Raw genomic sequence first — 16,871 nt, 5'->3', positions numbered from 1 at the left:
TGTGAATTAATCAAATAATTATTGGGATTGACTGGAACTTGGAGTGTATATGTAATTACATAGCTTCCATTAGAAAATTACCTCAGAATTTGTGTGCTTAAACGCTATAGCTGTCTGTATGGCGGCCCAGAAGGGTCAACAAACTACAAAAGCCACAGAGTTACAGTAAGAAGTCACCTCCTGCTCTAGAAACACAAATGACAACTAGATGGAAATAAATGTTGGTTGTTAATATTGGCACAGTTTTACATACCAATACCATGTGTTTTAATAAAAAAGAAGACAAACATTGACTTATACCAATGTTGATGCAGATATACTCTGCATTCCTAATAAGGTTCATCCTAAAAGTAACTAAAAATGTGCTGGACCCAGTACATTTGGACCCAGTGCATTTCTCTAAATGCTCTGAGTGCTTAGAGGGTCTCTTGGTTCCCCCTCTGGCAGTGATACATGTTTCACTATTTTTTGTTTTACTTTTGTTCTTATTTTATCAAGGAATTCATATTTGACATCTTGCCATATTTTCACTCAGGTTTGGAGATCTGCAGAGCAAAACCATGAGCTCCAGGGTGTGTAAGCACTGCGGCAGCTCGGACATCGACGTTGACCAGGCGCGTGGCGATGCCGTCTGCATGGGCTGCGGCTCCGTTCTGGAGGACAGCATCATCGTCTCCGAGGTGGAGTTTGTAGAGACGGGCGGCGGAGGCTCCCTGGCTGTTGGACAGTTTGTGTCTTCAGAAGGTGCGAACATGGTAGTTTCTGGTTTGTTGGGGTGTGAGGTTTTATTTCTTTTTCCACTTTTATTTTATAAAGCTTAGCATTGTTCAGATTCACAATTTCATTTTGGAACAAGAAGGACTTGTTCACACAAGTTACAAAAAACAGGGAGATGATTATGGCACTGAAAGCTGGAGCTAATGAACAATAAAATGTCTATGTAACCTTAAAGTATGATGCATTCACACTATCCCTGTTTAGTTTGCTTTAATAAACTTCTGGTTCGCTTGTCTCGAGAGTCTGGTTAGTTTGGGAGGTTTCATCAAACTGATCCACCCACAAACCTCGATCACAGATTGGTTGGTGTGAATGCTGGTGTGGTTTGAATGCACATGTGAATGCCAAGAGAGCACTCCAGAAGCAGGTAGTGAACTGCAGTGCAAAGCATTCTGGGTAAATGCAACCAAAACAAACGTGCTAGCCTAGCTTGCGGGAGAAATGGCTCACTGGAGTGCTACAGGCGCTAAAATTTCACACCACTCCATTTTGTTTTACATTTTGTGACAAAGTTGTATTTTCTTTGTCACAAAAGGAGAAGGAAGCTGAGAGCAACTGTTGTTTCCTTCCATGGTTCTTGGTGCAGCGCCCCCACAGGCAAGGAAGGGAACAGGTTTTTCAATTAGCTTGGATTGGAGTGCGGTGTGAAAGTGAACTTCTGAAAATGTAGCAAATGTTGCAATTTTGGTCCCCTATAGAACCGAGTCTACCACACTATCAGGTGTGAAAACACTCTTGGATTCATTCCAAATTTCAAAATTAACAGAGTAACTTTTGAGGGCGGGGGAAGGCTAAATTACTAATCATTAATACAAAACAATGGCTCAGAACATACAACTAACTAATAATATGTCCATTCAGTGAACCTGTTCCAATTGTCTTACTTAAGATAAAAGTTTTGACCAAGCAGGACTGTGAATTTTTCTCACCTGGGTTTGGACAGGTTGCATTTTGTCTCATTGACAGACGTTGGCCCTGAAGTGAAGTTGGAATCCATGTCAAAGTCCATGTGCTGAATGATTGGTTTTTCATCTTTGGATAGAGTTGGGCATATCTTAAGTCATTAGACATTTAAGTTTACTGTTTATTCAGTTTTGGTTTATTTGTCTTCAGTCTGTATTTTATTACCAATCTCAGTTCCTCTGCTGGAATGACAGAGGAAAGATGCCAGGTCCCAACAGTCTTGGAACCTGGTGTCCATGTTAGGCTGTCTACTCCTGCATGTGGTCATCCTAACATGCCGGCTCCCCTGGGACCTGTTGGGCCCCCCAGTGTCCCAATCCTCATGCAGAGATCATTTTATCACACCTTTCTCATACAGCTGGCTGTGTGTGGTCCTGGTCCAACCTTGTTCCTTGCAGTGCCAGTTAAGTTATTACTATTATTATTACTAAGATATGCTAAAGCTTTCTATAGTGGTCATTTTTTCTTTTTTGCATTAGAGGATCAACACACATCTCCTATATTTAAATGTGATTCTGGTTTTCTTTGCTGCTAAGAGAAATTAGTCTCTGTGTTATGTCATATATATACCCCACATACACACACAGTTATGGATTACTAATTAAAATTGACCAAAAACTCAAAAGGTATGCAAAATTAAATATTAATATTTTATTTATTTGCTTTACTTTTTTAGGAAGTGTTAATGGGTCACACTGATGATCCCACCCCAATAAATAAATGTATTTAAATTGAATTAGAAGTTGTAGTATTCTAAATTTTCCAGAGTGAGCTTATGTTACTGCAATAAAAGATACATTTTGAATAATTGTTAGGCTAAAGACATTTACATGTCAGTATTTCAATTCTGTCTCATCAGACTGCCCAGTTTTCAATTGCAGATGAGCCTTTTGGTCACTAGAGTGCGCTGTAGAATCACAGGTTTCTTTAGATTATCTTGTTGGTCTCTGATGGTGATGTCAATCTTCACCTTTTCTTTTTATTTTAGCCAATTTATAATTTGTGTTTATTTTTGGAATCTGTTCAAGGTTTAAAATGGTCTTACTGGTGTGAATGGTATTAGAAATCAGTTTGACATTTCAGCACTTTGTGCTTTGAGTTACTTACAACCTTTCATTATTTTTTTTAGGTGGTCTTAAAAATCCAACTTTTGGTGATGGACACTTCTCAGGGATGGGGTCAGAGTCCAGAGCTCAGACGTTGCAGAGAGGTAAGTGACCAGCAGAGGGAGCCACAGTACTTTAGCTAAACGTTTGAAAGTTGATTTTTTTTTTTTTTATATTTTTTTCCTCCCAAATTGGATGAAATTAAGAAACATAAAGAGTGATGTTGATTTTGCTCAACATTTCATGGAGTCTTTAACATGCTACCACATAAATGTTAAAAAGATGAGTAACGTAAAGTCTCCCTGCTGGACAGAAGAGGTTTGGACTCGGGACACATTATTCAACTTTTGGTCTTCACAGACTCTGAAAGGCCTCGTTTTTTCCTTCTTTTTTTTGTTCCACAACTAAAAGACCAAAGATCACTCAAGCATTATTTGAGTGATGCTGAGGGAGGATTCATCAAACAAACCTGAGCCAAACCAACTCAACCAACTCTTGTGGAAACTCTTGCAAAGGTGACAGAAGGTACAAACCTACCATTAAATGGCAGTAATTGGCAGATTACAACTGCCAATGACTATCAATATTTTTTTGTTTTCTGGTTATTTTCAATCATTATGGGATTATAATTAGCTAGTTTATGTAATAAATGATAGCTCATAACATTTCTATGGGTTCCGTTTATTTGGGTTAGTCATAGATCTGTGTTTAAATCTTGAAGTCTGTGTTTAGTCTTTTGGATGCAGGACAGCAATGAAAGAATAAAACTTTGTGCTTTTTTGTCAATAATGTATACCTATAGTTTAAATATTGTGGCTTATCTAATTGAAGCATGTTTAAGGTTCTGCTACATTTATACTGTTATAGGAATTAAAGTGCATTCCTTATGTTACTTTACATATCATGACAAATGAATGAAATCAATGAAAATGACCTGGTTGTAAAATGAGTTAACGCTAACCTTCAGTGTATAAACTCACACATCAGATTCCACACTGACAGCAATAACTCTCAGTGTCTTCCATCAGACTGCAGGAGGTTCAGCCCACTCTTTATGCAGACATTTGCACACGTTTCTTTCTGCACAGCTCTGTTCATTTCAATCAGGTTGAGGTCCAGACTTTGACTGGACCGTTGAGACATCTTGATTCATTTCTGTCAGCCACTCTGTCGCAGGTTTGCTGCTGCGTTTGGGATCATTCGTTGTCCTGCTGACGGCCCAGTGAGGACAAAGCTTCAGAACCCCTCAGATTTTGCAGTAGAATACGTTATGAACAGATTCACCTCATGATCTAATCTTAGTGGAACGTTGATTGTTTGGTCTTGCTTCACCACCATGCTGGTGCAGTGTAGTATTTGCATGAACATGCTGCATTTCATTCTCTCCATATGTCACTGCATAATTGGGCCTAGCATGTCTGCCCTGGGTCTCCTCTCACAAAAAGCCATTCAAACACTAGTCATACAAATGCAGCTCCCTGCACACCTTACCTGTGCTGCCATTCTTTTTAGTGAGAAACAAACTTTAGAATCTGCAATGGAGCTGCAGTAGAAATATCTGAAATGACTTGGATACATTGTCTAGCTTGAGTATATCTGCAGTTCTCTTCTTCCTCAGAGTTCTTCATTGTTGAGTCTCACTTCTTGTTCAGTAAAACTAAACTCTTTTACAGGGCAGAGAGAAGCTCTGGGCTACTCCCACCGTCTGCTCAGTCTGACTCATTAACCGAGTCACAGAGTAATCAGTCTACTGCGGGCTCTGAGTAACAGCAAAACATTCAAGGATTATTTTAGACGGTGTGTGTTGCCGTTAGTGGATAGGGACTGTATAGATTGGGAAAAAGTTTGCAATGCGATGATCATCTTTTATCAATACGTGTGGTCTGAATTCCTTTAGAAGAACAGAAGAGAAAGAAGGATGTCTTTAGTGTGAAATTAGGATTCCAAATACCAACTTCATCTGGGCATCTAAAGAGTGAAAAAACATTCAAAACAAACATTTCAGTGTTTAACTGAATAAAGGTTTAACTCTATCCGTCCATCTGTATCTTCATTCTGGCTCAGCTCTCTCTTCAACAAAATAGAATCTATTGATCGCTCGCTCCATTTTTCCTACATTGTGAACAAAATCCTGAGATCATGAAACTCCTCCACTTGATGCAGAACCTCATCCCCGTACCAAAATTAGGTAATCGTTGTCAGCCAGAACATTTAGTACAGTGGTATCCTCTTTGGCTTACTGCTCTCTACCTGGACTTTTAGAAGAGTTTGAAATAGTCAGACTGTCTCCATTCTGTTGTTGAGGTGTCCTATGACAGAATACAGAGAGATATTACTGCAGTCTTTTTCTGTTTTTCTTCACCGCTCCTTTTTTCAAAAAGCTTCTGAAATGTTTATTCCATTCAGAGTTGCATTCATTTTGGGAATGGGACAGTTGAACTTTCACAGGAAAAAGTTTGGACACTTCCTGTCTGCAATAAATTAATGTTACAGATAGATAGGCAAACGGTGGGTGCTGTACCATACATCTGCTGCCCATACAATATCAAGTGAAAAGCAGCTTTGAGCTACTAACATATCAAACTACCCATCCCAGGTTTAAACTGTGCATGTGCTGTTTATTTTACTTGCTCTGATTGGCTTCCCTAAAAGTTATTTTTTTTTTTTTCCTTTAGAGCTCATCGGTATGTGTTTGTTTCCAGGCTGACTTGGTCAGATAGATGAGTAAATGTCAGACCATCACACTGTCCTACTTCCTCTTTATGTAAATGTCATCAAATGATGATGGTTCATCTCTGGGCTTGGATAAAGCCTTTACATCCTCAGTTGGGTGAATAGGTTGAACCTGTGACCAGGAGCTCCAGTCAAAGCTGCAGGCTGATTTCACTTCCTGCTTATTGTCTCTGACATGATGAACCATCATTGCCATTAGCTTTGGATCTACAGCAGCTGGTTCAATGTGGAGCCTTTCTACATTAAATTGTACCATTTGTAGACTTGTTAGTTTTGCTTGACGATTCTTGGCTTCAATAAAAATCAACAAATAGCAGGACTTCAGGTCAGGCTTTTTGAAGATTGATGAATGTAAGCAGTCAACATTTCTGTTCTTCCTCTGACTTGATTTTTAGACATTTCACATACTGAAAAGTATTAACTTTGTGTCTTTTCTCAATAGTAGCATCCACGCTGAAGAGTGTTGTCAGCATTACCTATTAGTTTGTCTAAGGTGCCTTCACTGATTGGACAAAGAGTTTTCCCAACCTGCTTGTGTAGGCATCAAGAAACCACATGCTCTGTAGTAAAAATCAGATAAGTCCTGTATGCATAAATGATTGGAATCTTCTAATCTCATTGTTTGATGTTTATCTCTTTCAGGAAATATGTGGTTTACACAAATGGGTTGAAATGTGTGTAGACAGACATTTGAAATGAGCAATTCAGACTAACTGAAACTTTTAGGCTTGAATGGTTATTGGTAGTGACCAAATAAAAAAAAGCCTGATCTGTGTAAATTTGAATTATGTGTCATTAAAATTTACCCATAAATCTAGACTTTACAACATGTTCAGTCGATCTCTTTCTGTCAGGAAAATATGATTTATTTGAACTCTATTTCCCCACCAACCTGTTGTAGTTCATTTGTTATAGCAAAAAGTGCTAATCCACTTAACAATACTGATTTTTATTACAGGAACGATTAATTGAAGTGAACAAGACGAGCAGCTATAAAGGATTGTTTAGAGTAGGCTCTGATAACGTGCGTTTGTCTGACAGCGTACATACGTTGTGATTCCACATCCACTCAGTATGATGAACCCAAGTTCCTCACATTCCCAGACAACCCACTCAGTAAGGTCACACATCTGGCTTTGTGTGTTAACTTTTGTTGACCTGTTTAGCACATATGAGGTCATGAACTACAGACACACACACCACAGCTCACTGGCAGCACTTAGTGCAATCATCTTTGACCTGGCTCTCCATCTGTTGTACCTGAGTCTGTGTGTCTGCAGATGGGGAACATGTGTTTGAGTGAGTCTGCTGCTCATTAGAGCCCAAGTATTTACTCATAATACGACTCATGTAATCTTTGCAGTTGCGCAATAATAATACCACTGTAATGATGGATGGAACATGACAGAATACTGTCATGTTCCATGCAGTATTCTGTAAGAACAGCAGCTCTTACAGAGCGTTAGACTGTTCTCTTGGGTTATGAATCATTTCTGCTTATGGTGGTTTATTATTTTACCAGCTGGAACCACCATGCTGTCGATATCCAACACGACATAAAATACGTAAATCAGCACCATCAGCTTAAATTTTAAGCAGCACTATTTAATTTAAGCAATTAGATCTTTATTGACTTTGTAAAATAAATCATTCAACTTTTAACTTATCACATTGGATTGTATGTTATGTCATACATCAGCACAACATGTCACGTCATTGTGAAATGATGTGACAAGTAAAAGGAAAATGATATATTAATTTCAACACTTTTGTTTTTATTTTTGTTACAAACAAAATCTGAATGTTTTGGTATGACTTTATAATGGCCTTGTACTTTGGTATCCTGAAATAAAATGCATTGAAGCTACTTGATACATAAAAACTTTTGAATTGAATGGTTTTCCAGCTACATCTAAAAATTGGACTATCAAAAAAAAGTTTAAATATTTTTTGTAGTTTCAAAAAGTGTCCAACTAGCTACATTTAATGTAGCTAGTTGGACAGAGGAAAAGTGTTATGAAAAATGCGAGTTATGACACGTAGAATATGCTAGCCAACAATAATTAAACTCCACACTGTCCTTTACAATATTGAAATTTCACACACTGATATGGTAATATAATTGAGGTATTTTATGCTTCCAAATCCTATAGGGCATAAGTAGAACAACTTCTTCCTCTGTAATTATTCTGAATGTGTGGTTTTGTGATTTCAGCTAAACAACACATCAACACCCTGGGCCACCAGCTACAGTTGAACCAGCACTGCCTGGACACGGCCTTCAACTTTTACAAGATGGCCCTCAATAAAACCCTGACACGCGGCCGCAAGTCGGATCACATCATGGCTGCCTGCATCTACCTGGTCTGCCGTACCGAGGGAACGCCTCGTATCCTTTCTGTAACCAAGTGTGCTGTGTGTCAATGAGTATATTCTTTCATCTAAAGAAAAAACTATCAGTCAGTCTTCTTTCATGGCAAAACAAAAATGTACAACTAAATAACAAAAAGTCACCTTATTTGACTTATTTACTAGAACATATCAAAAACATTTCTGAATGAAGCACCCTACAGTCTCTGGGATCAGTCTGACGAATGTGTGCACCACTCCTCACTAACTGCTGTCAGATGTTCTTGCATGTAAAGTTCATTCCACTGCTTCAATTTAAATATTTTTAGAAATGGTGTTGGTAGTTGACATCTTGAGCTGTCTCAAGATGTCAACTACCAAATAGTCTTTTTTTTTTCCAAAAGACGTTGCATTAATACAAACCTAAATGTTACAGCGGAGCATTATCATTCAAAGTACAGGAAGAACATTGGGACTTCTTGATGAACACAGAGCCTCTTTACATTTGGGCTCGGCGTGTCTTTGCCGTGCCGTTCCCGATGCGTCTGGCCTGTGAGGATGATTGGGTTACGCAACCGCCGGCGGGTTTGTTATTCTGATGAAAGAGAGGGGAGCAGGGACTGTGAGGCCTTTGCTGCTGCGTTGTTGACTCAGCTTCTGTTTGTGTCTGTGTTTCTGTGTGGGTTCATTTCCACAGGCCTATCTGTTCACGCATGTTTGGAGGGGGAAGGCTGTGTTAAAAATAGTTGCCTCCCCTCCTCCTTTTTCCACAGCTGGGTGAAGTCATGGAGATGATCAGGACATAAACAAAAGGAGGAGGAAGAGAGGAGGGCTCAGTCTTACCTGGAGTTGAATTTAATGAGCACCAACAGCATAGAGATGCTCAACAGTCTGGAACACAGATCCATTTTTAGACCTCAGACGGATTATGCACACACAGCCAGTTCTGCTTCAAGTTTTGTTCTTCTGGCCTTCGTTGTGTTTCCTTTTAACTTTATAGCGCTAACTTTTTTGCCACTTCCCCTGTTATCGAGTAGAAATAACCATCAAGCGCTTTGAACTTCTTGCCTATCTGACTCTACGACTAAGCAGAACGTTTTTTTTGAAGGCCAGCAGCATCTCCATTAGCTATTTTTAAATTCCCTCAATGAGAGAGGTCAGCCCAGTTACTAAAAGAGGCTAAGCAATGCAGAATCTGTGAACTGGGATGCTACTGGGCTTTCTCTTGGGGGAGGAAAGAGCTGCTTAACATCAGCAGGTTGCTGTGGCCTTGATCTAAATCTGAACATTTTGTTCCTCCTTAGGATGAAACCGCTTGCAATCAGAGCAGCAAGTCTCTTAAATCTCAAGAACTTCTGTTCACAGAGTCCCACACGTTGTTGGTATGTTTGAGAAAAACGAAAGACATTTTGGATGAAAATCTGGAGCTTGGACAAAGAAAGATTGTAGGCCACAATCAAACACATTGCAAATGGTTGTTTTTGTTTAAGCTAGTTGCACAGTAGATGCTCTTAGAGAACGACTGAATTGAAACTCTGAAGTTTGGTAACTGCGTTTCGAAGGTGTAGCTAGGTCCACCCAGGCGTTTTGCACAGATGAACTGTTGCTAAGGGAGATTAAAGTATTTCTCAAACATGCATGAAAGAATCAAAGCAACACTCCGGGTATGTTTTTGATGAGGGAATAACATGTTTTGATGTAAAGCTCAAAAAAGTTATGTCGTACTGCTCCATGAACCAGGAAAATCCAATTGGGATCAAAAACCTAGAATCCTGGTGAGGAGGCGGCAAAGGTTACACAACAGTTAAAAAAATTATTAAAAACTGTCACAATTTTATGAATTTGTCTCCAATGCTCTGGACTTAAAAATGCAGAATGAAATAAGTTCAATTAATTTCCAGTCTTCTTGCAACATAGTAGACAAAGTAAACAAAGACCGTTGTTCCCAATTGTGTGGGGAAATGGGACAAAGAGCAAGAAATGATCATTTGAACACAGAGCCTGAGTATTTACTCATAATACAACTCATGTAATCATAATACAACTCCTACATCTGTGATTATATCACAGATGTAGGGGGGCAGCAGCCCAAGCAAGGCCCCAGAAATAAAAGTGTACCAATGTCCCAACTTCCTGGTGGACAGAGAAGGCCAGTTCACTCGAACTGGCCTTCAAATGATGGGTCAAGGCTTTACAGTTTGTAACAAACCCCAGAGAAACATGATGGACAGATAGTATCAACTTTTTAGTAGCAATTGTGCTGAGGTGTTCATATATAACAAGTCTTTGTAATCTCAAACAGATAAAAATGTTTCTTTGACCAGATGCTTTTTCACCTTTATAAGAACAATGACATTTGTTTCAAAAGAAGAAACCCAATTTGAGTTTAATGTACTGCTTGGAGGAATGCAGTGATGCATTGTTTTCTGGTGACAGCAGTAAACCAGCAGGCCCGGCAGAGAACCCGAGCCATGACTCGCTCTGGTTCGCAGCTGGTCCGGTCACACAGTTTTACTTCAGTTTGAAGTGTTGCTTTTTTTTTTTTATTGTGGACATTGGCTTTGGAGAAAAATACAGTAAGTAAATAATTGTACAGTTGTGGTGTGTCTCATAAGTTTTTACCTCTAAACATTCACATTTTATTCAGATGATGGTGCTGCAAAGTTCTACAAAACACTCGTCATTTTATAGCACAGTTAAGTAACTGCTCCTTCAGTTTCTATAAAATACAGCATACATCAAAAAGAACTGAAAAGAAAATTGAATTCACAATTCTAACGATTTGAAATTGGGCTTATGTCCCTTTAAGATGCTCCGACTCGCTGACTCTGGCTTTGACATGTCACCACAACACTACTGCTACATTATGGCATTTACAACAGCTCTTTGGAGAGTTGGACTGATAAGTTTCTATGATGAACTCAGCAGACTCCCATTTCCTGCGAATGTTTACTAATTGCTGCTACTAGTCTGGAGGAGCTGAAATGGGGGAGAGAGGTGTACACTGAGAGGCAGGAACTCTGCTGGAGACTGCAGCTCAGAGGGAGGAGCTTTGTGGAAGCAGGCGGAGCTTTGTGAGAGCGAGCGTTTAGCCGTGCCCGAATGGTTGCCATGGGAGATTGAAGGTTTTCTCAAACATGCATGAAAGAATCAAAGCAAGACTCCTGATATGATTTTGATGAGGAAATAACATAATATAAAGCTGAACATTTTAAATTTTTACGTACTGCATCTTTAATAAGCACATTTATGTCACATTACTGTTCAGAGTACAGGTGGAGAATTTGAGCTAAAGTATGGATTAAGCAAGACAATAGTGACTAACTAAGCTAAGGAAAGTCTTAGTTGGTTTCAGAGGTCGACCCCCTTCATTTGGACTTTTATCCAAATGAACATTTCTAGAAAGGACTGAACAGCACAGAAAAGAGCTTTTCAAGCATCAAGATCTGAAGATGCTTTACGGTCCTTTCAGTGCCAGGCTTTGCTGAATTGTGTTGTCTGTACTGTGTTTGCAGAAACATTCAAACTTGATGGCTAAATAGTCGATCTTATCTACCTGAAAGCTTTTCATTGCTCATATGAACCGCTGTGCTTTTTGTTCTACATCTTAGAACAATCTGTTCCAGCCATCAAACTGGACCTTGTGCCCTACCCGGTGCTCATGAGCAGAACCCAGATGTGTGTCTAAGGTTCTGGTTCTCCTCAGTCGCAGGTTGTCCGTTAATCTCCAGGTGGCGTGTGCCGGGATTATGTTTTCCATCTCATCTGCACGCCTGCTAATTCTATTGTGAGGCCTGTTTCAGAGGAGCCTCGTTAATCCAGCCTGACACCCTGGAGACAGGTGCACCTGTCGCCACGGAGACACTGTAACCACGGCAACCAAATGTCTGCGCCAGCTGAGCACGAGGACGAGGAGACATCCAGAGGTTGATGATGCCGAAGCGTTTTTGTGTTTTGATTTTTGTGAAACACTTTTTGGACTAGTATGTAATTAGGCTTCCGTTTTTGTTTTTTTTTCTTTAAAATGTTGGAAATTAAAATTGATCCCAATTTGTACAGGACAGCCAGATAGACACATCAAAAGCAACAATTTCAGTGAGTTCATAAAAATCTTCCTTATGTTCTTCATGTCAGTTACTCAACTTCCTTTTTGATTTGTCTTTGGGTAATTTCACTATAATCATTTTTGTTTTTCAACCGTTTTGTTGTAGATTATATATTTAATTCTAAAATCCTTTGGGTTTATGAAAGTATTTCTATGTTGATTTTAATGAATCTAGATGAGTTCAAATCATCACTGCTTAAAAGAACTGCTCTGCGTTGAGTGTTGCTCTCATTCGAAAACACAAAGTTTATGACAAAGGAACGTTTATCTATTTATTTTCTCAAAATATTGTTTCAAAGAAAATATTGAAGTGAAGCCGTCATCAGCCGCAGCTGTCCTTTCCCGTCTGGTCAACCTTTCTGTGTTCCTCCTTTCATCCTGTTTGCCTTGACCTTTTTTCCTCAGACATGCTGCTGGATCTCAGTGACATTTTGCAGGTATGTTAAAAAATGATTTCAAGTTTTAATGTTAGACGGTAACAAACCTGATTTCATCTACTAACGTTGGTGAAAAGCTGTCTGAAGCAGCCTGGCTCTGTGGGAGGTGATGGTCATTCCCGTGCCGTTGCAAGTAGAACATTTAATCAAATCTCCAGAATCATTGACCTGAAACACGCTGCTACATCGTGCTGAAAAGTTCTGTTTTTGTTTTAATTAAGATATTTGCACTAGGAATAAGATTTTTTTTTTTTAAAAATACTTGGTCAAATTTTATCCTTTTTGCAGCACATTTGAAATCTGTTTGATTTGAAAACATTTGTGACAAATAGAATATTTTTACTGTGCTGTTTAAAACAATATACATACTTAAATTTTGTTTTGCTCTAAAGTATATTTAAACTGCTTATATTTTCCTCTTCTGGCTTTTATGAGGGTAATTCCATTATGATTTACTGTAACAATCGTAGCGTGCTTAACTCAGAAAATAAACTTATGCTTCCTCTATTTTTTTCCCTCCATTTAATTGCCAACAAATGTTCATAAGGTGCAGAAAACGGCTCCTAGCCCCTCACTAGGTTGTGCCTAATAGCAGCTCTTCCTCACCGCTCAGCCACACGTCTGTTCTGTGCAATAAAACCTGAGGTGTGTGTGTGTGTGTGTGTGTGTGTGTGTGTGTGTGTGTGTGTGTGTGTGTGTGTGTGTGTGTGTGTGTGTGTGTGTGTGTGTGTGTGTGTAAATTTAGAAACCTCCATTAGTCTACATATTTAATGGCAGCCGATTTGCAGTGAGTGGAGGGTGTGGTGGTCATGGTGGGACATTTCTTTGAGTCACAGCTGGTCAGGAGCTTTTATTTTTATGCTCCCAGCTGTCCTGCAGTAGCTGGCAGCCCCTCCCCCTGCCCCCCACCCTATACACCCTGGTATTTGGAGGCTGAGGGTTGTCTTTTTGTGGCGAGGGCTGAGAGGGGGGTGATTAATGCTGGGTGTTTGGGCAGCTGTGGGCCAGTTCCATTCCACTACTTGTGTTTTTTAGTGGATCCACGCCCAAGCCACTTGATCTTTCTTGCATTATCTGAATGACTGCGCCACATCAAAAAAAATTTCCTTTAAATATCAGCTGTCTTCTGCAGCTTTTGCGAGGCGTTTTCTGCGTTTGTGCCTGTTGCTGTGCAAAGAAATCTCCGGATGACGGGATGTGACGGTGGATGTACTCAAGCTCTCTCTCGCCACAAATGTCAGCATCATCTCTGCGACTTTATGTGATAGAGATCAACTTAAAGTGGCTCAGAATTTCAAAATAAGATTTCTTACAAATAAAAATATGAAACTATGCAGGCATCTTCATCCCCAATCCACTCAATCAATTGTGTTTTGTCAGTATTTGACGATTGCAGCTACTAACTCTTTTCAATTACAACTGCTTTTATTTTCTGTGATTTCTTTTTCCACCTTTGTACATCAGACTGAATGTTTTCCTCGTTCTTTGTTGCAAAATGACTCAAATAGTCTGATATGTGTTTCAACTTCATAAGACTTCCCACAAGTGATCTAAAACCAGTATGGGTTTTAGGATGAGCCTGGGCTACTCTAAGACACTATTGAGCGTTGATCTAAACCATTCCACTTATAAGTTACTTAACTAGGTTGTTCTATAGTCTTCAGAGTCAATACAGATCAAACAGTTGATAAAAAAAATGTTCTAAAAGTTCTGGTTCACAATATTTCCTAAAACCAGTATGGGTTTTAGGATGATTTTACTGTAAAGATCGCCTTCATTTAGCATAATGCTGACCTTATTTTCGTGAGGTCTTATTTTTACAATTATTTACAATTACTATGTTTTCATTTTAAAAGGCATTGAAACAAGAGACTTAGTTTTAGGGTTTAATAGATTTAACTGTTCCACTGTGCCGCCCCTTTTGACTGTTTTGTTTTTAAACGAGGAAGTAATAAAATAGGATCTGTGCTTTCATATTGCCAAATCTTAATTAATAACTTAAAAAATGACGAAATCTGTAAATGTTTGCGATCCATAAAACATCGCAACATTGTAAATATTTTTGATTTGCTGTTTGGACTTAAAATGTTGAGTTTTATATCAATCATGCAGAAAAACCTAAAAATCAGAAAAAAATCATAACGTATTCTTTAAACTTAAAAGTTAAGTTTTTAAACCTAGACTTTCTTTGTTTAGTAAAAAAAAAACAACTGAGCACTTTTTTAAAATAAAGGATGATAAACCAAAATCTATTCAGTAATACAGAGTTGTGTATTTTGGCTCATTTCAGTTTCTTTGCCTCCTCCAGTGTGTGTTCTCTGAGGGGACTGGTTTAATTTTCTAACCTGCTGATCTCTGATCAGTGTTGATTTTTGTTCTCTTGAATAAAAGTAATAACAGATTTTAGTTGATGCTGCAAATGTTTGCTTTTTTTAATGCTTTGTTCTTTAGAAGTTGCTACTTGCCACAGGCTTTGTTTTTTTCTTTTATGATCACTTTTTTGTGCTGACATTTTTATGTTGGCATATGTCTCCATTTCCATGTATGAGTCTAAATTCCTTGCTAGAATCCAGGGGTCCCTGCTGACTCCCTAGGGTGCTGCAGTGAGACTCCATCCATCTGTCTGGCCTGGACGCCTGGCCCTCCTTAAGCACCAGGAGGTCCGGGCAGACTGTCTGAAGGAATGGCACAGCTTTCACTGGAGGTCATGACCTTATTCTCTAGCCTTTGCTGCCTTCTGCTCCAGATTTCGCACTGAACTCCCTCCCTCTCCTCCCCTCCTGCCCCAGGTCTTAATTTTGGGCTAACTCTGTTATCTCTGGAGGAAGACGATAGAATGTGGCTCTGTCCCTTTGTTGTTCCACGGTATCCATCAGTATGTCCTTTCAGAGGGTGGGTTTGGGGGTTGAATTTACTGCAGAGCCTTCTGGACGGCCAGTGGGCTGAAACACAATGAAACATCTGTGATGGGCGTTTCCGACACAGACGATTGTACTTCCCCGCTAGGCTTCACCCAACTCCACCCACACAGCTCCTCCTGCTTCCATCAGCTCCATGAAGTTTCAAAGAAACTCTTTGATCCCCTAATTTATTCATTATCAGTGAGAATGATGCTTGAAGTTTTTAATAACGCCACAAACAAAATGGCATAGCAGAGATTCATTTAGCAGAATGTGGATCTATTTATCAGACTAAATAACTTAAGGGAACGTTGTTTTTTGTGTCCAGTTTGTAATTTGATTTTATTTGACGTGGTTGACATTGGTTTGGAAAAGATGGGTATGGAAAACCAAAATGGGTTGGAAAGTATGTGTATTTTCAGACTGTATTGTGTATTCTACTGTTGTTGTGCTTCCTTCTTCCCTCAACGTGTTTATTGGCATCAAAGTTCAGTATTCACAGATTCCCGTCTCACAGATTCTTAAAGGGGCAGTATTATTTGTTTTCCAGCCATATGGTGTCATTTGTTGCACACTCAAGTAATTATCACCTCTGGTTGACAAAGTGATCAGTGACAGGAAACTCAAAGCATCTAACTTTTTTGAGAGTGTTTCAAAGCTGGGATGAAAAAATAAGAATTACTCCAAAAATTAATTATGGTTGGTTTAGTTTACTGCTACACCGAGTTACAGGACAGGTTTGAGGGAGTTCAACCCATTTCTCTGTCAGCTGGTATATTGTTATGGATTCTCACCGAATTGCTCCCATACTTCACTTTCATTGTGGCTTTATGAAGAAATATGTTATACTTTGCATTCTTGTCTTATTGAATTGTTTGTTTGCTGGTGGTTTTTTCCTGTATAACTTTTTATGCTGTGATTAAACTGACAGAAGAAGCCTATCCTGGATGTGTAACAAACAGTACACACGTTTTAAATGTTGCCTTTTTGAAGGAGTACATTCAGCTCAGATGGAGACTAGTTAGCAACTTTGTTTCGATTTGAATTATTACAGTCTGCATTTTGGGAAAATCATCCTCCAGAATTGTAACTATCAGTGATGTTGACTCATTTACTGGCTGTAGATACACAGTCAGCTTCTGTTGTTGCTGACTCACCACTGCTTTTGGTACAGTAGAAAACTGTATTTTGCTCGACAGATTATAAGGTAACTTTTGAGCATTACATTATGTTATAATGTTATTCCCTCATCAGAAACATTCCTGCAGTGCTGCTTTAATTCTTTCATTCATGTTGGAGAAATCTATTAATCTCCCATGGCAACCATTCAGCTGGCACCGCCTTCGGTTTCCGAGTTTCCGCTACACAGAACACTCCTTCCTTGCAATCCCTTAAGACTAGCCAGCAGCAATTAGCAAACATCTGGTAGAACGCTGCCTCTGCTGAGCTTACTATAGGAGCTGGTGAACGCTGGTAAAAACTTGGCCCTTCTATTAAGCTT

General features: G+C 39.2%; 1 protein-coding gene across 1 annotated transcript in view; it reads left to right on the top strand.

Moving 5' to 3' along the window:
* The window catches only part of brf1a (BRF1 RNA polymerase III transcription initiation factor subunit a), a 64,040-nt gene that overhangs the window by 985 nt on the left and 46,184 nt on the right, over window positions 1-16,871 (top strand). The window contains exons 2-5 of the mRNA XM_055057169.1: window positions 536-744; window positions 2,870-2,950; window positions 7,795-7,968; window positions 12,439-12,470. Of these exons, the coding sequence (XP_054913144.1) occupies window positions 561-744; window positions 2,870-2,950; window positions 7,795-7,968; window positions 12,439-12,470 (471 nt within the window). The 5' untranslated portion in view covers window positions 536-560. The remainder of the gene's footprint in view (window positions 1-535; window positions 745-2,869; window positions 2,951-7,794; window positions 7,969-12,438; window positions 12,471-16,871) is intronic.

Source organism: Poeciliopsis prolifica, unplaced genomic scaffold, assembly GCF_027474105.1.
Source record: "Poeciliopsis prolifica strain line A6 unplaced genomic scaffold, Auburn_PproV2 SCAFFOLD047, whole genome shotgun sequence".
Taxonomy (NCBI): Eukaryota; Metazoa; Chordata; class Actinopteri; order Cyprinodontiformes; family Poeciliidae; genus Poeciliopsis; species Poeciliopsis prolifica.
Note: the sequence above shows the minus strand (reverse complement) of the source record. Positions and strands in the feature narration are given on the sequence as shown.